Below are 21,575 nucleotides of genomic sequence, written 5' to 3'. Positions count from 1 at the left end.
AATTTGACAGTATTTTGCCCCATCCATTTTTCCTTCTATCCTGACAAGTGCTCCAGTCCCTGCTGCAGAGAAACAACCCCATAACATGATATTACCACCTCCATGCTTTACTGTAGGAATGGTGTTATTTGGATGGTGAGCTGTATTGGATTTTCGCCAGAAATATCGTTTGGCGTTGAAGCCAAATAATTCAATTTTAGTCTCATCTGACCATAACACCTTTTTCCACGTGGCCATAGAATCTTCAAGGTGCGTTTTGTGACTGCATGTGGCCTTTCATGAGTGGCTTTTTTCTTGCAACCCTCCCATACAAGCCACATTTGTGGAGAATTTGTGATATTGTTGTCACATGCACACAATGACCACTCTTGGTCATGAATTCCTGCAACTGCTTCAGAGTTGCTGTAGGCCTCTTGGTAGCCTCTCTGACCAGTTTCCTCCTGGCTCTTTCATTGCTCCAGTTAGGAGCGACGTCCTGACCCAGGGAGGGTCTGTGTTGTACCAAATACCTTCCACTTCTTAATAATAGACTTCACTGTGCTTCTAGGCACTGATAAAGCCTTTGAAATCTTTTTGTATCCATCTCCTGACTTGTGCCTGTCCACAACTTTATCCCGGAGATCTTTTGACAATGCCTTGCCACCCATAGTTGATTGTTTTCTTCAGTTGCACTACCAAGGACTGAAATGCTTCAGGAAAAGCTTGTTTCATGCTGAGCTAATCAAAATGACCACAGCTGATCACAGCTCAAAGTCAATTGGCTTTGTGTGCTATTGAGAAGGTGATTAACTACACCTGGTTGGGTTTACAAGAATTCTTTTTCCAACTCAGTGATTCTGTTTTTAAATTTTTTTTTTCCTGACAAGTTGGTATTATATCTTTCACTTGGATGTTATAAGTTGTAAATACAGCTGAATAAAACAAAAATTGTTTTTGTCCGTTTTCATTTCAGGGTGCAAAGCAAGAAAATGTGATTATTTTAAAGGGGGTGACTCTTTTCTATACCCACTGTACAGTATGCGTTGAGAGAGAGCAATTTGGCGTCCATATAGAAAATTAATGTATGATGTCTGCTCCCAAAGTGCACAGGCAAATTATATTCAATTTGTGGCCTTTTATGGAGTTTGGCATGCAAATTTGTGCAGAATGCCTTATTGTGTCTATTATCATTAAACATGTCACCAGAGAGACAGATGAAAAAGGAGAACCTACTTAATATTGGCTTTTAAAATGGTGTTTGTATTAATGTTGTCCTTCACCTTCTGACAGAGGCACAGTGACTCCAGACCAGTACTGGATTTATGAATGAGAGACAGCATTTATCATACTTTACTAATTTGACTGCTGCACTACACTAACATTTATATTAAACCATAAAGTCAGCTCATACTAAATCAACATTGTCAATATGGGATTACGGTCCAAGTTTAAAGTCTGTTTTCCAACTTGTTTGTTTCATTTACTCACTAATCAGAGAATATAACTTAATTAAATATAACCGAATACGAAGAATACGACCCAACACCAGCTAGGTGAGGCTGGATCTAAGTATTATCTAAACCTATATTTGAATTATATTCTGTAAAGCCAATTTTACTTAGGAAAGCATAACACAAAACCCAAGAGATAATACTCATGACTACAGTGTCAGCTGTGTTGTTAATAGAGGTTTTTCCTTCAAAGAAAGCGGTGATGGTCACGGCAGTCAAATAGAAGCCCAGAACAACAAACACATTTTAACCAATAGTATTTAATGGTTTATGCAACTCTCTGCTAAGGCCCAATTTCCCCCAACAGTACTATTAGGCAAACCAGTCCCTTGCATTTTATTGGCCAAAAATAAATTCAAACATACCTAAATAAATATGTGTTTATGGTAGGGGGGTCAATGAAAGCAATAACAGTTCTAATTAAAAGGCAACTTGAAAAACAGTTTTCGCCATAAAACTGGTTAAATTGAAAAGTCTTTAAAAAAAATGTAAAAGGGGTTGTTTCTCAACAGCTTCCACTCCATATAACACAACTCTAAAACCACTCATTATAAAAACGGAGGTGGAACACTGCCACCAGCTGGAAGTTCTAAGCTTTGGTCACAGGAGTTTGACGAGGAGATGGGAGAGGGTAAGGGCCTAGTAGCTTCTGTCCCTCCTCGTCACAAACTATCTGGTCTGGAATTTAAGCGGGGAAGGGGATCCCAGAACAGCGGGTTTGGTGACATAGTGCCATAGATATTTAGGGTTCAATACAATAACAGGCCAGACTGGTTCTTTCAGTTAAGTTCAGGGAGATGAGAACAAACAACATGTTTGAGCTTGGGGAGTTCAGACTACCTCGGACCAGAATGGCTCATGCATGGGTGTGTGTGTGAATGCGTATGGGTATGAGGCCTTCCGCAGTCCTTTCCATCTGGCCAAGCTGAAGCAGCTCTATACTTCTTTTTAATTTCTCTTTTTTTAAGCAGAAAAGAAAAATCCCAATAACTGAACCCCACTTTTCGCCAACACAGTGCCAACCCTCGCCCCTTACGGCGGGAGTCGTCCAGGGCTTTGACCCCCAGAACAATGCCAGTCTTTGGAGAAAGGAGGTAGGCTGGGATGGTTGGACATGAGAGGGACGAAGGGTGACGTTGGTCTCCCTTCCCAACCCGTCCATGGCTTCTCACCCACCCCTTGCCGTCATCTGACCCGTTTCCCTTTCTCGTCATGGCAAGGTGGGATGCTGCCGGGTAGGAGAACACAATAAGGAGTCGCCCCCACCCCACCCCACTCAAATGGTTCTGTCAGTCAGTCAGTTAAGGGGTGTGGGCTCAGTTTGAGGCGCTGCTGTTGGAGGAGCTGGATGTGGAGGCCACGGCCATGCCCGAGGTGCCCGAGGAGGCCACCGACTTGCGGATGTGGGGCATGAGGAAGGGGTCACTGGCCAGCTGGTGCACATCGATGCGGTCCTCCTTACGGTAGACTAGACAGCGCCTTATAAAGGCCTGGAGAAAGACAAAGTAACATTGGAATGACTGAGAAAAATAAAAACTCTTGAGCGCAGATATCAGCCTTTGCAATCTTCTGGTAAAAAGATAAGAATTTCCTAAATATATACACCAAAAAAAATAGAATACGAATACGAGGAGGGTATTGTGGGGGTTGAAGATGCAAAGAAATGATGCAAACACTAAATAGAGAAAACAAAAGCAGTGAGCTGAGAGAGCAGAACCAGTACCTTAGCTTCAGGTGTGACTACTGGTTTAGGTGGAAACTGCACATCTGTTGCCTTCAGTATGGTGTTCTCCTGCAGGATGTCCTGCTGGGACTGGTTGTGGCCGAAGGGCTAAAAAGCAAAGAGAATAAACCAAGTGTTACTGAAACGAACCAAAACATGAACTAAAATCAAGTGAATAGGAATAATTAGGAATAAAAAGTGTGTTGATGTTCAGTACACCGTCCATAATAAAACGTTACTTAATCTTCCTTTGTCTAAAAATCATTTTACATACAATAAAACATTAAATTCATGTAACCAAAGGACATTTTTATGGACTTTATAACTGATTAATAGCTTAGATGTCTTGTTGCAACGTATTTTCTTCAGGTGTGTCTCCTACCTTGCGGCCATACAAACACTGGTAGAAAATTACTCCCACAGACCACACATCCACCTTGTTGGAGATTTTGGGTGGTTCCTTCCCAACCACAAAGCATTCTGGGGGAAGGTACCTAAAAAAAGAGAAAAGGGGAGCAGTGTTAATATTAAATCAGTTTTCAACAGATACAATTAAACTGACCAGTTTCAAATTGCATTTTGTAGTCATGACAAAGAATCTTTTTTCAACATGATCTCAGCTCTCTGTTCCCACATATGAAGTAGTAACATCAACAACAAACAATGTGCACAGGGTGATCCTCATTAGAACCAGGCTCTGTGAGTGGATTTGTTCGTGTGGTGAGCATCTTGCTTAAAGTGCCCATATTATGAAAAATAAAAAAATTCTCTTTTTCTGGGTATTTTGTGTCTCTGGTGCTTCCAGAAGCATACAAACTTGGAAAAAATACCATCCATGCTGTTTTGAGTGCGATACGGTTTTCTGAATGTCTTCTGCCTTCAGTATCCGGGTGAGCTGTTCAAAATCTGCATGGCTTCCTATGTCAGTAGCCGAGACGAGGTGGCTAACCGTAGCATGCTAGCTCGTTCTCAATGGCAAAACACTGCTACAACACACACTAGTTCACCATAATCTACAAAATAACTACTTACATGTCCTTGTTCTGCAGGTATTCCACGCAAAGTTGGAAGTGCACTCTTGTTTAGAAGAAGTCTCCTGGCTAATCCTGCCTTGTACTAACTGAAGTTGTAGAAACAAACAGCTAGCTGATGTGATTCTTACCTAGCTACTGCGCATGTGCCTCCAAACAAAGATGGGACAGAAATGAGATGTCTCGCTCTGTAGCTAAAACAGAGACCTGAACACACAGGGTGAAAAGAGGAGCTGCAGCAATGTGCAGTACAACAAAAATATGGTGTTTTTTGAAAATTAAACCATGTAAATCTATTCTGGTACAACCTCAGAATACAATTATGAACCTGAAATGAGCATAAAATGGGCACTTTAAGGGACCTTTGCGTGAGCATTCGTACACCAGGCAGTATGATAAGAAATGAAAACAAGCATTCAACTAAATAGACGCTGGAGCTTTGTACTTCCATATATCAAGATACACCTTAGTAATATTACAACTATTGGGATTAAAAGGCATTCCTCCAAAATATGTGTGTGTCATGTATTGCTTTAGTTTTTTAGCCACAATAGCACTTTGCCGTAAACAGGTGCAGTACAGTCAGTGTTGTTTTACTCATTTAGTTAGTAAAAAGTGCTGAAACCCAATGAAAAGGAGTTGGTCATTTAACACTATACATGTGATTTTCTTTTTTTTGAATTATAACCTTTGCTGCCCTTTTCTCTGGATAGATTTTCTCATACGTCTTTATTGCTCCTAACAATGTTTATTGCTCAAGCACACCCGGTCATATTTCTTTGTATGATTCTTCTACAAATGTAGCAAGCTTCCAACTCTGATTCTGCATCTAAAAACATTCATACTGCACACTTTAGATTCCACCATTTTGTTTTTTCCTTCTACAGCATAAAATGCCTTCACACAGCAAAATGATGACTTAGTTCCTAACACACTGTGCTGTGGGAAAGCAGTCAGACATTGAGAAATATTTCAGCCCTGACAACCGAACATAAAGTTGACCCTTGAGGACTAATGCTCCATAGTAAAAAATAAACCGCACAATTTATTATATCACAGATGGTGCGCCCCCCGCGGCAGAGTGGCATCTTCTTCTAGTGTAACTCTCACCAGTATGTCCCTGCTCCCTGTGACGTCAGCTCCATCCCATCCACTGAGTTGTAGCTGTCATCATCCATGATCTTCGACAGGCCAAAGTCTGTGATCTTGATCTCTCCGCAGGCAGTGCCGTTCACCAGGAGGATATTACCTGAGCAAGGCGAGGAGAGGATTTACAGCCATGAAAGAAAAAGCCTGCATAGTTCAGATTTATATTCCCATTTTGAGATGAAAATAAAAACTATACACTGGATGACTCAGCTCTGTTGAATGCACAATAAGTGCGTTAACATCCAGTTTAAAACCTGGTTGTATTGAGTTAAGGCAATGCCCCGGTTTCTCAAACGCCATGTAAACACCTTACCCTGGCTGAGATCGGAGTTCTCCTACCACGGTTAACAGACCAAGCTAACTCCTTTAGTAAACGGGGTATTCATGCATGTTTACACCTTAACAGGGGTAAGTTCAGGTTATGCGTCTGCGCATGCTCCGTAGGTTATAACTGCCCCTTTTGACCCGGAAAGAGAGCAGTAGAAGCCAAAAACAGCAACAACACAAGCTTTAAACCTTTAAACTCACTTAACCGGGGTAAGACCATACCCTGTGCATGTAAACACACTGAATGATGTATATGATGTAAAGAAATAAACATGATCAAATCAATCTTAACAGAATAATGGCCAGAAACTGGAATGAAGGCCAAACCACCTATCAAGACAAATCACAACTATAATCTGCCCAACAATTGTATTGTGTGTCCGCCTATTAAGACGCTTCCAAATCCCCAATGCTGGACAATGTCTCCCTATCATCACTACTGAAGCTGCAGTGGTTTAAGTGGTTAATTTAACTGAAAGTTTAATTTGAAGTAGAACTGTGCCAAGAAAATTGAAACTAGATCATGCAAGCTCTTAGCATTTAAGAGCCACTGTGGTGTGGAGACCCACCAGGTTTGAGGTCGTAGTGGATAATGGGCGGTCTGATCTCATTGAGGTACTTCAGGGCGTTAACAATCTGCATGATGATGGAGCGGCCCTCTTTCTCAGACATAAGTTTGTGCTGCTTCAGGTAGAAGTCCAAATCATTGCCTTCGCAGTACTCCAGGACTGTGCAGAACCTGATCCAAAATAAGGGAAAAGCATTTATCCACCTTAGCAGCATTTGGTTCATCAAAAAAAAAAAAAAAAAAAAAACACACAGTTAAGGCTCTACTGATTGGCTCAAACTGAACCTAATCTGCATGAACAAGAGTCCATATTTTGGAAGGCACACATTTGTTTAAAAGGAAATGACTTACGAGTCAGTATCGAGCGAAAAGTAGTCGTAGAGTTTAACTATTCTTGGGTGGTCCAGCTCTTTATGGATTCTATATTCCCTGCACGCGTGTCTGAAACAAAGAGCATTTCCAACATTAGCACCAATCACTTGAAATGTGGATATATTACACACAGTGAATCCGATGTGTTAATAAATGATGAACAGAACATAATTCATAGTCATTCAAAATATATTACAGTATTGCGTTAAAAAAATTGAACAGCACTCACTTGTGATAATTTTCCTTCTTCTCATCCCTCCAGTTCTTGTTTAACTGGTGGATTTTGACCGCAACATACCTTTGCTCTGTTAAGTCAAAGGCCTGGAAAATAAATGTCTCATATTAGTTAGGAAGTACATTTGGCTTTACTTTGTTTTAACTGCAGTCAAACTCTTGCTTCGTCACTTTTACAGTGATGACAGCAGATTCTTGGAAAAAGGCTCACATTCTGACACAACAACTTAAGCTGGGCTCCGACTACACAAGTTTTAAAATCCTAAATGATTTTGAAATCCTGTTGCAACACGCACATGACAATCTCCACAGAGAATTCTTTTCTCCATCCTTAAACACACACTAAGATTTGAAAATAATGGTGCATCTCATACTACAGGATAGTATTAAGATTATCGTGCCAGAGGGAGCAAGGCACCACCTCATGTGATCTCTCTGACGTGATCTAACGGGGAAGCAGATGTAAAAAAAATGGTGACTGACGTGGGACAGCGACTTTCTGTAGCAGGGATTAAAAAGCGGTTGGGAAGACGTGGTCACCACCGGTTGCCTGTTCTTGACTCTTCGGCGAGAACTGGAGGTGAGTTTAACAGTTTCTGTCTCCCGTTTACCGTTGCTTGGCAACACTGTCAGCTGCTGTGGGACTCATTTTCTTTTGCGAGACGTAATCATACAGATAACCAGTTTGGGAGGGTTTAAGATTGGATCTGTACACGGCTCACATTACCAGATAATATGGGCTGGATTTTTAACCATTATATATTATAATTATTTAATGATTTCTCCACCGCTTAAGGGTGGGGGTGTATTGGGGATAAATCAGCCCAAAACTCTTGAAGTCTAAAGTATCACTTTAAGTATATGAGCAAGTTAGTTTTCACCAGTGTTACACCACAATCTATGACATCAAAAATGACCACAGACTTGAGTCAACTCACACTCTCTTAAGCAGCAGAAAACTGGTAGTTGTTGCAAGGCTGTTGTACAAGATTGTATTGAATTGAGCATGTGTTAATAATTACCCAATTTTTAAGCTAGTAGAACTGTAAATACTGAGTACTAATGCTGCCTTTTCTGTGTCTAATATACAGGATGTGTTGGCAAAGGTATTCACTACATTAATTCAATAATAGAAACTGGAATGTATTTATAGTGTATAAACTATTATCAAAAAGCAGTGGTTCTGCCTTAACAGGGAAAGATGGAGTTTCTCTCACCTTGTAAACTTCACTGAAACCTCCCCGTCCAAGTAAATAGAGTAGCAGGTATCTGTCATTTAGCGTAGGGTGATCTTTGAATCTACAAAGGGGTGAGAAGCAATTCAAGTCATGTAATTAAACAGAGCACAGGACACATCATTACAGACAAACTAGGAAAGAAGAAATCGTACTGAGAATTATCCTCATTGTGGATCCTTTTCAGCTCGCGAATGTGCAGGTTCCGCACTCGCTCCAGCCTCTCCAGCTCCGCCTGGATCTCTGCCTCCTCCTGCAAAGGACAACAAACTTATATCTAAACCTGTGCAGTTAACAAAACAATGAAACCGAAAACAAAAATACATCAGGCATTACCTTCTTAAGGTGGCCTAATCTTAGTTTAAAGATTTCCTCCTGTTCGTGGTACTCTGCCTGTGATAACCTACAAGGACACAGAACAAACCTCTTTGAATATTTGAATATGCGAGCAGGGGGGGAAAAACAGCTGGTACGAAAGAGAAGATAAAGAAAAAACAAAAAGCATCGTACGCTTCACTTTCTGTTCCATTGGTTTTGCTTTTGCGTTTGTTTTGCTCCAGACTTGGAGGTGGAGTCTGGGCCATGGAGGGCGGTTTGCGTTTGGCCAGCAGCTTCCTCTGTCTTTCAATTTCCTCTCGCTGGGAATTGATTCTTTCTTGTTGTCTGAAAACAGATGACACATTCCAATGAGATGTAGACCTAACGCATTTATCAGTTTGCGTGTGATCTACTGTAAGCGATCTGGCCTTGGTCACGATACTGCTTCTTCTATGTAGGGTGTGCTTATATTAGATCATTTGCAAAAATGGCTTCAACTTTGTTTTCAGACATGAACCATTTTATGTATAATGCAAATTATTCTGCACACAATGCCACAAGACAAAGATGTATTGTTTATGTTGCAAAAACTAAAATTTTATATTATTATTATTATTATTATTATTATTATTATTATTATTATTATTATTATTATTATCTACATAATATCAAAACCGACTTGGGTTGTTCATTTCATACTAATACCATAACTATTGAAGTATGTTAGTGTGATTTTGCCTCTCTAACTAGCAGCTTAATAGTTAAAATGATAATAGAGAGAAAGTGTGAAAGGAGGATCTTAAAAGATGAAACGTAAAAAAAGCCCTCACTTGATAAGGTTTTGGAAGGCATATCCATCGGTCCACTGCTCAGTGAAAGACGCTCCATGTCTCACTGTGGTGAAGTGACCCAGTCGAAGCCTGTCCTGCATGCTTTTGTCCCGGCACGCCATCTTCTCCTGTTTGGACTGGAGGAAGGGCAGAGAAATTCAGGCAACAAACCAGTACTGTTGATTCCACGTAGCATAAAAGGCTGGGTTGGTAATGTTGAAAAGCTAGCAAGATTTGAAAGTAGCATCTCCTCAGGGCTCCATCCAACCCCTCCCCCTGCCATCAGGCTAGGCACCACACACAGACGTACACGAGCACCGCTGCTTCAGAGCAGAGCACAGGAAGGACCGGAATTTTATTTAAGGTCTCATTCGCCACTAAGCAAACACCTAATATTATCATACCGCATGTTTACAACAAGCCTGACAACTGTTAGCATTGCGGTGACGACACGTATTGAGCTCAGGCTCATACACTGGAGGGGTAGAGTACGCGCAGCGGGTCAAGGAGGCATTTCATTGGTTCCTTCAAAAGCGGACCGCGAGGCAGTGATTGGAGGACTTTTTCACAGGATTACAGCAACAAATGTCTCTAAAAAAAAAAATGTAGAGCCCATAAGTTATTTATTGCCGTTTGGGTATAAAGACCATTGCAAACAATATATATAAAAAAAAAAAAAAAAAAAGTTACCAACCTTGCCTTTAAATAAGAGCTTCTAAAACTAGCTCACGTCAAAAACCCACAATGACCCACTCACTGGAAATTAATAGTTTAAAATAAGTCATGGTGCTATTAGATGAACATACTTTTTCAATCAGCAGCTTCTTGGACATGGTCACACACTTATTTAAGCGTTCCTTGTATCGTTCCAGCATCCTCTGCTGTTCATCAATCTGTCTCCTCAGATCACAGTTTGCCTGAAACAGAACGAGCAGGAAAAAGTTCAGGTAAAAAATATATACATGTACAGACAGAAGGAATGTTTCAGCTCTGACATGCCTTGAGTGAAAAACCCAGACAGACCATATATTCTCAAAACCACCGAAAATGGCAAGCAGAGTAGCAGGGATGAAATGTAATGAGATTAGTACCCGCAGCAAATCGTCTATTCGGCCCTCCTTCTTCTCCAGGTCAGAGTTCTTGTTGTTCTCCATTGCGGTTAGTTTCTCTATAGTAAGGTCAGACTACAGGGTACAGTGAGCACAAAACAATGTTTATGTTAATGGTGGATCATTCTGTATCAGTTAAAAATGTAATACAAACAGTCCCATCTAACAAACTCTTCCAGTTGCTTACTGGTTTCCAGTTGCAAATGTATTGGTTTATATGTACCACTTATATAACAAGGGCCTTTTGAATTATAATAAGAGTTCAATTAGATAAAAAGCCAGTGGCATTTCAAGTACCTGTGTGGCTTTGTGGAGCATGTGAAGAGAGGCAGGCTTCAGTGAACACGTCGAGTGCTCTGTGTTGGCCGAGCTTACAGAGGATGGGCTTCCCTGCTGTACCTGGGAGGCAAAAACATTCATCAAATAAAAACCTTACACAGACAGAGGGTGTCTTAATGTGTGCACTTTATCACATTAAAGAATTCATCCAGACCTGCAGCTGCAAGTCATGATAAGACAAAATATAACGAACAGCAAAAGATGTGTGCAACAGGTTAAATTCCAAGTGTGTTTGAATTAGGACTGAACGATTAATTGCATTTGCGATAATATCGTGATATGTTAAAACGCGATTTCCTAATCGCAAAGGCTGACTCGCGAGAGCAAGATGCATTCTCTGCACTCCGCAGAGAAAGCATCAACTTAGCACGCTAACGCTACACCGTACCTTGAGCTGATCTCTGTCATTCAAACAATTCTGAGTTGAAGTTTAAATCTTTTACAGCCAGTTTAATAAAATGAAGGGTTTTGTTCGGGCTCGAGTCCATACATGCAGTTAATGGACACAGGCACGCAGAACTGAAGGCTCGGTTGGCAACGAGCTAGCTCTGATTAGCGGTTAGCTCCGTTATAAAGATATGAGTGGAGGAGCTGCCACTGAGAGGGGTAACAACCAGACTGATAAATGACGTTCGGGGAGCTTTCACAGCAGCGTGGCCGCGGGGTTTCAACGGTGTCATTAGTACAGTTAATCCCACGGCAAGACCAGCAGCAGCTAACGTAACGATAGCCTCTCTGAGCTAGTGCAGTGTTGACGGTGTCGGCACGCAACTTCACGAGGGGGAGGGGCTGGAGGCAGCTCCTCTCTGTGCACTGTAAAAAAAAAAAATTGTGTGTGTGTGTGTATATATATATATATATATATATATATATATATATATATATATATATATATATATATATATATATATATATATATATATATATATATATATATATGGGTTTTTACTTATTTAACTGTCTAGTGTGTAATTGTGTGTTGTTCATACCCTACAATGTATTATTCAACAAAGACACAATAAATCAGAAGACAAAGAGCTTAAAAAAATAATCGAATATCGAATCGCAATCGCAATATTTGGGGAAAAAAATCGCAATTAGATTATTTTCAAAAATCGTTCAGCCCTAGTTTGAATCTGTAATTATTGGCCAAACCGTGTTCATAGACCACATCAAACTCTTCTAACCTATAAACCTCTTGACCTACTGATGTTAATAACAAGCGTGGAAGAGAAGAATGGCAGGAAAATGTGGAGATAAAATAAGAAGAATGAGACAGATTACAGAGCAAACATGCTCACCGTGACAGGGGGGTTGGAGAGGGAGTGTTGTGGGGAAGAGCGGACCACTGGTGGAATTCCCCTGGCAGGGCTGGTACCAGGACCGCTACCTCCCGCGAACTGACAGACAAGCAAAGACAGAAGAAAGCAGTTCAATGGAAAGACCAAGATGGAATTAAAAAAAGTGGTTAGAAAGTAAGTATGAAAAGTTAATACTGAAGCATTGTTAGAGGTCACGAGCTTTGCTGCATACACACTCAAACTCTTCTGCCACTCACCTCAAAATAATCACTAATTTTATGTCCCCTTGCACCTGCTTTGCCTAGAAGAGAGACACAGGGAGTTCAGACAGAGAGGCCGATATTTGGGATACACAATGAGAGGATCATAGCAGTGGAACAATCTTACCTTGGCTGCTGTCAAAATGTTCTGCTTTCCGTTTTCTCACTCTTTGCTCATTCCCTTTTTTCTCAGGAGTCTGTCAGGAAAGTAGTGTGAATCAACTGCATGTATAATAGGGCAACACAGAGGAGATGGTTGGCATAAAAAAAAAAAATCCTGTTCATTTGTAACAGAGACTAACCTCTAGCTCTTTGTCACTGAGCGAGCCTACACTGCATAGACTCTGATTGGATGACTCATTTTGGTTCTGACCCGAGCCCTGTTAAAATGAGGTAAAAATACATAAAAATAAAGCACAAGGAGCAATTAAATACAAAAGAAGCATAAAACATGCAAGAATACATTCGTAGAAGTGTTTTGTTTTGTAATGTGTGCACATGTAGTTATTGTGTACCATAAACTTGTGTGAGAGAGAGTGCACACAGTTAGAAAACGGGTGAGAAACAGAAAGAAAGGCTGGCTAGTGTCACCATTAATTTGACACTGAATCTAGACCTGCATCAACCCTAATGCAGCTCCCTAGTTGATGCCTGTCAGTCAAATGAATCACATAAAAATTCTGCAGGCACTGTCCAATCAGGGAGAGATACTTAGTCATTCAGAGCACACCAGAGCTCTCTCACTGAACCCTCCTAAAATGGCTGAACATTAGGCATGCTGCTGGGGATGTATTCCTCCCTCTGTCACCTTTAGATAATGTCATCCATTTTCCTCCTGTTCACCATGGTCTTAACCGTTTGTTTCTCCTCTCTCACTCGCTGGAGAAAGCCAGCATAAGATGCTTTGCTTGATTTAATAATGACAGCTTGTAACCAAAAATGTTAGGCCATCTCTGTTCCATTACCAAAAGGTGTGCCAGCCCATTGTCTTCAAAAGGATAACAATTTCCCTTTCTTTAATACCAACTCAGTGATAACAGAGAGCGCAGCAGTGCCACAGGGCTGTTCCAAGGTCAAGAAAAAAAACTTGGCTCTGCTCTGTGACATTGAAGGGCTTTTAGACCACCAACCCATATTTCTTCATAGCCATTTGTTGACACACTTCTCTCTTATTACCCCCCCTACACACATTACATCTCTTGTCCTACAGGGTTGCTGTGGCATGATGCCTTAGCGAGAGCCGCCATTTTCTCTGCGGCAGCAGCCATGACATGCTCCGGGCTCAGCTCTGCCTATGGCTGGCACAGGGCCCACTCCTGGCACTGACTCTCGCTCCCTAACTGTTCCAAGATCACCTTCCACAAAGACGGCTCCATCCATGTAGCAAGCAAGAGGGTAAAAAGCTAAATGCTGCCTCCAATCACACCTGGTCAAGAACTACATTCCTCCTCTGCCTCCTTCCCCTACCACCCCCGTCCTGTCTGTGGCCTTTTTGGCAGGCATCACCACTTGCATATGCAGCCTCTACATCATGAGCCAGGAAGAGATGCCATATCACACTAGCCAAAAAAACACAGACACAGCTCAACCTTCTCCAGAGACAGACAAAGAAAAGGAGTGGGGCCAAGCTTGTCCAGGCCAAACAGCAGAATGATACTGAGGCGGAGTGAGACAAAGAAAGGAAGAGAACATAAACATGTGTAATCAAGAAAATCTGTGATTATAAGCACTTTGACAGGAGAAGAGTCCTCATGCTCCACCTCAGCGACATCTGCTGTAACACAAACCTTAGCCACACCGACCCCAGTGAAGCGAGCCTCCAACAGCTCCTGTCGTCGGGGGTCCAGGCTATGCAGTTCTTCCATCATGGCTGCAGAGACAAGAACACAGATTAAGGAAGGCATGAGTGACGATCAGGGTTTCAAAAGGCATTAGTTGTGATGAGTCATAGCTGTTTTTAGCTATATGGATGTGGAAAATTCCTGTTCTGAGTCATCAATAATCCTGACAATAATGTTAATGACTATCATGTTGGTACAGCAAGCACCAGTATTGCAACATAAACACTCAGTAAAATACTCACAGCGGTAAAATGCCCAGAAATATAGCCAATAATGGTTACTAAATATGCATCAAAGACTAGGGCCAGATGTGTAGAGCCATTGCCTGCAAACGTATAGCATCATGTGATAACACCCTGGCACTTTAGGCCGAAGTTACATAGCCCTGGAGTTATGAACGGTCACTAATGGAGGGACTGCCAAGTATACTCTCAGAAATGGAAATCGCAACAGTAGACAATAAGTGCCCAGCTTGCTAGCCTGTGCAAATGTTAACGTTTAAGTTAACGTCACACGCCCAACACTGATTGCTATGTCTTTCTTGTTATCTATAGCTTGCATTAATGTAGCTACATACATTAAATGAACAGTGTACGTTAACCTAACGTTAAAGCATTCGTGTCGATTTAGGGATACTAACGTTAGTCCTTATTCGTGTGTAACTCAACTCGGGATTGAGTTTGCTGGCTAATAACGCTTTGAAACATCATCAGTGAATAATCAGAGAGGTAGCTGGCTAACATTGGATACATGAGCTAACAAGCATACCGAGGTTGGGCATCACTTAGCTAGCATTACAATGTAAGAGCTAACGTTAGCTAGTGACATTAGATCTGATTTTGTAAAGTAACGTTAATGTACCCAAACAAGGAAAATTGTAATGAATGTTGGCACAATTAAATTTGTCTCATTAGTTAGATAACGACTCAATCCATTACAACTACTGTCCGCAATAGTTACATTATTTTACAAACATACTCTAAGATAGCTAGCGTTAGGTAGCCAACATGCTAACGTTAACTCGTCTGTCAAAAAGAAGCATCCTCTCGGTTCAGTGTTGCCTGGTGCTTATGGTGCCACGACGCCTGGAATCACTGTAACAAGAGTCCTGTCCAGATAAATGACGACCACCTAACGAGATACTTACTGCAATTTAATATTTTCTGCGTTCTTCGGAGGGTCTGCGGTTAACCCTGAAACCGTTCCCGTTGTTTCCTCGGTGTTCGACAGACCCTCCCAGGCTAGGCCGCATCCACAGCCGCGTCTCTCGCGTGCTGACAATTAACGATCGAGACACGGGAGTGTGCGGTGTAGCTCAAGGTAGACGACGGTGGATTCCCCTCGGAGGCCTCGACAACTCCGGGTAACCCAAACCCGCCTTGCTGTGCTCCTTAAGCGGGGATCACCATCACATCCCTCTCGGCGAGGACCATACCGTGCCTATGTCGGTTATCTCCTTCCAGACAATTGCGATCCTCGAGATTCTGCGTTTTTCACCAGGTATAAATTATGTCCTTAAAACTAGCTTAAGTTACCCCTATCCTTTCTCCCCCGGTGGTGAGATCAATTTCGGGTCCAGGCTTTCAGCTCGATCAAAACAAAGTTCGGCTCCAGTCGTCTTCCTCGCCGCAGGGAAGAAACCAATATGTTTCGGAAGTTGTGCTGTTGCAGGCGTTTCAGTTGAATCCGGATCGATTCGGTTCGGTTCTCATGTTTTTACAATGTAAACAATAATCAGTAAAATCTCATATTTTCTCGTGAGATTGTTCAAGTATTTCACCTTCGTTCAGCCCACGCCTGCCCCAAATCTCCTGTCTGGACCAATGGCAAATCCCTCTGTACACAATACAATTTACAGCACCCACCCAGGCAACCACCAAAATCACTTATCAGAAAGTTTCCATTCCCATGATGTTCACACCCACACATTGAATTTATATAATGTCAGTGAATTGCCAGATAATTGGGGGGTTTCCCCCCTAAAGTAGCCATTCAATCATAAATAGGTGTTTAACCATTCAAGAGGCTGTGATGGAAAGTAAGCAGTATGGACCAATATCATTAAGTGATTCCTTTGTTTAACAAAACACATTTGAAAACAACTTTAAAATACAGATGTAAAAAAAGATTTAGTTTTCAATTTTTATTGATTTTGCATGTACAAAAAGATCATGAAGTTATTTTTAAAATCATGCAATTTATTCCAAAACATCAGCTCATTAAAAACTGCATCTGGCATAATATAAAGACTTAAACATGGGTAACCAGTTCTTTCTCAGATTACTGAACTCATCAGCACAAAATCAGAAATCATGACTCTTGTAGGTAGAATTGCAGCACCATATGGGACTCTAGCCATAAAACAAGTCCATCAACATTATGGCAGCTGAAATAGTGTAAGGCCATTACAGCATTTACCTATCCAGTTTCATCCCTTTATCACAATGCAATGGGCCTTCTCAATTCCATACATCCTTGATTTGATCTCTTAGTTGCAGTGGTTCAGGTAAAGGTCAAACCCGGCGAGTTCTTTCCCCTGTCTCAGCCCTGGGTCTCAAGTGGCTAGAGCCTTGCGGTACTTGCACTGGATCCACACCCTGTACATGGTGAGCTGTTTGCCTCTATTCACCTGGAGCCTTCTGTCCACGAGGTTCTGCACTTTCTCAAATCCTGCCTCAGTGAACATCCCATGGAGCTCATCTAAAATACAAAGAAGCACAGAAATAATTTCTATATATATATATATATATATATATATAAACAATTCTGCAAAATAATCTCAGTACATCTGTATTAATAGGTCTTGAATTTTACCTTGAGTAAAGAAATACACTCTTGTTCCATCACCTCGGACATAAAAGTTTTCTGACAGACACCTTCCTAAAAGAATTAAAAAAGGGACAGACAGTACCTATTATTCTACAGCAAATTGCAAACATTAAATAACACTTATTCATTAACGCAGTGCCGTTTTAATCTGCAGTGTACCATTAGAAGAACTGCATATGGACGCCAAGTCTGAAAGGTCTTGTGCAGCCAGACTTACTGTTACTATCTACATTAAGTGTGGTCCATAATATTCTGTAACATATTTAAGAGCAACATACTTGGACTGTCACTTAAAATGACCAAATGCAGAAAGTTGCTTTGGTGTGACTTAATGCAGCAATCAATTCTGAAACGGTGCTACCAGAAAAACAGACCTAAGTGAAACACATTTTCAAGGATAACCACTAATCATAGATCTTGAAAATGAAGGTTCCTGGACATTCTGAACAGCTATTTGGACTGGAGCCTCGCTGGACTTCAGCTTGACTGACCTTTCTTGAAGCGAAGCTGTGCCATATCATAGCGTCCATAGTCCCTGAGCAGAATCACTCCCCCAGGCTTCAGCAGCTGCCCTAATCTACTGATGGATGCCTGCATCCTGAGACAGGGTGAAACATTAAGACAAACAGTGCTATATTCAATGACACACACACTGAATGTAAACCAAAGAGAAGAGGAGAAGAAAGACGGAGAAAGATACATACTTGTTGGGATGCAATGCTGATAACACAAAGATTAGCACGATAACATCAAGGGTTCCATCTGGGATGGGGTAATTGGCTCCCACATCACTCAAGTCATGAACAAAGGCGAAGCAGCGCCCAGGGTCGTACTCTGGATTAGTCTGAAGACAAGAAAGCAATGTTAATTCATCCATTAGCCCACAACCCTAGAGATGAATACATCTATCAACACATCATCTTTTCAGGAATCCCACCTAACCTTGACTAACTCCACAGCAGTGCAGGAGAAATCACAGCAGTAAACAAAGAGACCCGGGTCACTGCAAAGAGCAAAGCTGCAATTATTTGTGCACATCATAAGACAGTACCAGAGAACAGTATTTGTCAAACATGGCTTGAAACAACATGCTAATGCCTTCACTTACTTGTTGGTCTTCAGTATTGGAAAAACTGTATTGCCTACACCGCAGCCAACCTGTCCAATAAACATCAATTAATATAACATTTATTTTGTTTACTCCAATTTCACCCAATGTCACACACCAACACCTACAGTAGCAAAGTTTGTTTCAAGAGAATGAATACGGTCAAAAAGATTGATACAATTACTAGAACATGCATTTCTGCACACATTTATTTTGATAGAAAATGTTTAGAAGTGTTTATTTGACATAATAATAATAATAATAATAATAATAATAATAATAATAATAATAATAATAATAATAAGAGATACCACAATGTGATCCATGTGAGGAGGCTGCTTATGCACACTACAAAACAAATTTAGCACAAAATGTTTTTGGCCATCCATCCCCCATCAGTGAGATGATGAAAGCGGGATGGCTAAACATATTTCACTTTTTGCTCTTCGGTAAACAGAAAAAGATGATGTATTGAGTGATGCTGCTGACTTTTCTACTACAAAGGTTTTATCTGTATCTGGAACTAGATTTGCATCCAAATTCATAAACACAGTGGTATACAATCATGGGACATGTGCCATATTTCTTTATCCATTTAAGTAAGTGCAGTAGTTAATTAGAAATTTTAGGAAATTCTTTGCACCAATTTCCACTAAGATCTGTTGCCATTCTTTTTTTTAGACCACTTACTAACAGCCAGACAACATAACTGAAAACAGAGGTGTATAACAGCAGACATTTGGCTTTGTCATTATATCTGTATGGTTCAAGTTTAGCTAACTTGCTTTCAAATTAATCTCTCACCTCTAGAATGCGATATGAGGCAGCGGAGCCAGGGATGTCACCATCAGTGTGAGACAAAGCTGCAACTTCCCTTCTTTGTTCTTGATCCAGAGAATCCTGCTGACTGTCATCTGTGCCAGAGACCTCGACATGGGACTCCCAGTTGAGGCTACACTGTGGGGCCAACTCTGGGAACTCTGTGAAGAGCCAGTGACGGTCTTTGAAGAAACGATTCTCATGGATTGTGTAAAAACCATTCCAGAACTCATTTGCCCGGCTGTCGTATTCCTCTGCCAAAAAGAAAAAAAGGTAAGGCAAGGGAGTAAGAGCAAGAGTAAGTCATAATCATGATTACAAATCAACGACAACCAGATACATTTCTATATCCTTTTACACATTGATCAGATAAAACTCAAATGAAATGAAAATAAACACATATACAACATTAGTATCATTTATAGTTATGTTACTGATCCTTGATGCCAGTAATGTTTATGAGCAATGAGTCTCGACAACAGCAATGCTACCTTGTTTCTCTGCAGGTAGAGGCTGATTGTTTTCTAAGACTTTCTTCTTAGCAGATGCTTCTTGTTCTTCAGTCCACTCCACATTGTCCCTGTAGGCAACAGAGCGCTATTATTCAGTGTGGGTGACGTGATGTGGTTTTATATAGCCCTATGGTCTTTACAATCTGCACAGCACGCAACACCCAATATTTTTAGACTCTCAATATGAAAAAAGGAAAAACTTGCCAAAAAACAAACTAAAATATCCAAAAACAGTTAATGGGGATAAAGAGTAGGGAACTTCAGGTAATGTTATATTGTTCATTTAGACAACAGAATGGAGTAATACTAGTAATGTCATTATTTTATCCACATATGATTATTGGAATTAAAAACATATTTTATTTAATGGCCAATATAATCAGATGAGATGAGACCTGAGGATAAATTATAACCTCTCTATCAAAACAACAAACAGAATGCCATAGCTAACGTTACTAAATAATAGCTTTTTACATTTGCTTATTGTTAGATAACGTTAGTCAATTCAGCAAAAGGCCATCCATACAACTAATGTAAGTACTAATGTAGCTAAAGTAGTGGGAATACCTCAGCCAGGGGACACTGGCACTGACCATATTGCTCTGACAGAGATGCACACCTAACATCTGCCTGCACTTTTGGGTTTCTGGAATAAATGACCCACCACGCGTTGTGCTGGAAGACCTGCCGTGGGTCTGTGAGGAAACGTGTCCCGAACTGAGGTCTCTTCACATCTCCGGTGGTTGAATCTGACAGAACAACCCCAGTTTCGCTGCTGTCTCCATCCAAACCGACCACGACATGGGGCGCCGCCATGTTCGAACTGACGCAACGGAAGAGGGGCCGTGCATCTAATAGTGCTGCGTTCACGGATTATCGGACATATTGCAATTAAGACCAGTAATGTAAATACAATTTAGTATGTCGAGATTTTCTGAGAACAAAAGTTGCAACGCAATGCATTTTTAAAAGGTAGAGAGTATGGTTCTGTAATGATGTTGGTGTTTTGGGATCTAAATATTTGCTATTGACATGTTTTCACGTTGTAAAACAGGTCGCGTATAACTATATTATAAAGGCATATTTCCCCATTATCTTTACCTCTAGAATTTTTGTAGAGCATGAACATACTCCTTCGTTGCCACAGTACAAAATTGTACATTTCATTCTCACTGGCCGAAGTACAGACTGCATCGGCATAGACAGTAGGCCTATAGGCTACCAATAGGCATAAGTTGTTGCGACCTACATATTAGCGATGTTGTTTGGAGCACATGAAGTAGACACGCTTCCATATCCAAATGACGACCATAACAACTCATCTGAAAAGTCACAGTCACACCATCACCCAGCTCTTTAGCTACGCTGTACTACAGGCTGCTTGACAATGAAATGATTTGCACAAGACTTTGAGGCTTGTTAATTAACTAAAAGACGTGTTCGCTCTGATTTCTGGAGGAGGAAGGAGAGGCTGTGGTCGAATTGAAAGTTAAGCAAAAAGTTTAATGAAACTGCATGAAAACGACAAGACAAAACACAATCAAACATAAAACACTAAAACACTGCAGCTGACAGCGGACTGATCTCATGCTTCTCCTTGCGGAGTTACAGAAGAACAGTCATGTGACATGACAAACAAATACACTGTAAACAGCGGACTTCAACGTGCTTCCCCTGTCGGGGTCACAGATTGAAGTGCCGACATCACCTCAGTTTCCGAATTATATTCCTGTGGAATTGTGGGTCTCTGATTAAAGACACACCTCTGATTTTAGGTTTACCCCAGGTCACAGAAAAAAAGGTTGTTTCACATGGTAGTGCCGATTCTGTCTAATCACGTCTGGCGCTGCAGGGAGTGGCTCCCCAAAACCAGAAACAATAGTTACCTTTCCTGTGGGGACAATGAGTCTTCTTCATATGCTAAATGTCAGACATGACCTGATCAATTCTTTTGAAGCTACAGACGGTGTGAGCCAGACCAATGCTAATCAGTGTAGTTATTTGATTAGATCTAGCAAGTACATTGTTTTTAAAACATAAGCCGGGTTTTAACTTTTTAACTTCAACAGGCTGCACTGTGTGCTGCAGCATTTGAGCATTGCCGTGTTTATACACTAGAGGGAGACATTTGCCAAGATTATCATTGCTATGGTCCACATGGTGTCAGTCTCGAGCCCCAT

General features: G+C 41.0%; 2 protein-coding genes across 8 annotated transcripts; both read right to left on the bottom strand.

The window, feature by feature from the left end:
- Positions 1-1,730: 1,730 nt before the first annotated feature.
- On the bottom strand, positions 1,731-16,033 carry tlk2 (tousled-like kinase 2). Of its 7 annotated transcripts, none has more exons than XM_028598869.1 (21): positions 15,908-16,033; positions 14,074-14,156; positions 12,589-12,666; positions 12,414-12,483; positions 12,284-12,327; positions 12,027-12,125; positions 10,684-10,785; positions 10,369-10,461; positions 10,084-10,194; positions 9,278-9,414; positions 8,640-8,792; positions 8,466-8,532; positions 8,285-8,382; positions 8,112-8,193; positions 6,890-6,981; positions 6,640-6,729; positions 6,290-6,459; positions 5,355-5,493; positions 3,596-3,707; positions 3,214-3,321; positions 1,731-2,980 (listed from the first exon to the last, which is right to left on the bottom strand). In XM_028598869.1, the coding sequence occupies exons 2-21, from the start codon at positions 14,152-14,154 to the stop codon at positions 2,807-2,809; spliced, it is 2,100 nt and encodes a 699-aa protein (XP_028454670.1). In that variant the 5' UTR covers positions 14,155-14,156; positions 15,908-16,033; the 3' UTR covers positions 1,731-2,806. The 7 variants fall into 7 exon arrangements, with proteins under 7 accessions (XP_028454670.1, XP_028454666.1, XP_028454667.1 ...); XM_028598865.1 differs by lacking the exon at positions 15,908-16,033 and adding an exon at positions 15,275-15,898; XM_028598866.1 differs by lacking the exon at positions 15,908-16,033 and adding an exon at positions 15,663-15,898.
- Positions 16,034-16,255: 222 nt separating this feature from the next.
- Positions 16,256-20,253, bottom strand: mettl2a (methyltransferase 2A, methylcytidine). Its single transcript, XM_028598873.1, has 9 exons — positions 20,060-20,253; positions 19,375-19,463; positions 18,869-19,137; positions 18,065-18,114; positions 17,899-17,959; positions 17,661-17,800; positions 17,448-17,554; positions 16,942-17,007; positions 16,256-16,827 (listed from the first exon to the last, which is right to left on the bottom strand). Exons 1-9 carry the CDS (start codon positions 20,209-20,211, stop codon positions 16,682-16,684), a joined length of 1,080 nt encoding a protein of 359 aa, XP_028454674.1. The 5' UTR covers positions 20,212-20,253; the 3' UTR covers positions 16,256-16,681.
- Positions 20,254-21,575: the final 1,322 nt, after the last annotated feature.

The sequence above is a fragment of the Perca flavescens genome, chromosome 15, assembly GCF_004354835.1.
Source record: "Perca flavescens isolate YP-PL-M2 chromosome 15, PFLA_1.0, whole genome shotgun sequence".
In the NCBI taxonomy this organism is placed as follows: domain Eukaryota; kingdom Metazoa; phylum Chordata; class Actinopteri; order Perciformes; family Percidae; genus Perca; species Perca flavescens.
This window is presented reverse-complemented; position numbering and strand designations above follow the sequence as displayed.

Excerpts from the sequence above, each read along its gene's own strand:
- tlk2 (XM_028598869.1), bottom strand. The coding sequence starts at position 14,154 with ATGATGGAAGAACTGCATAGCCTGGACCCCCGACGACAGGAGCTGTTG. Across the intron at positions 9,415-10,083 it reads AGAAGCTGCTGATTGAAAAA|TCCAAACAGGAGAAGATGGC; the intron begins GTATGTTCATCT and ends CCCTTCCTCCAG. Across the intron at positions 8,194-8,284 it reads CACAATGAGGATAATTCTCA|ATTCAAAGATCACCCTACGC; the intron begins GTACGATTTCTT and ends ACCCCTTTGTAG.
- mettl2a (XM_028598873.1), bottom strand. The coding sequence starts at position 20,211 with ATGGCGGCGCCCCATGTCGTGGTCGGTTTGGATGGAGACAGCAGCGAA. Across the intron at positions 18,115-18,868 it reads CCTCATATCGCATTCTAGAG|GTTGGCTGCGGTGTAGGCAA; the intron begins GTGAGAGATTAA and ends TTTATTGGACAG. Across the intron at positions 17,555-17,660 it reads TCAGCATTGCATCCCAACAA|GATGCAGGCATCCATCAGTA; the intron begins GTATGTATCTTT and ends ACCCTGTCTCAG.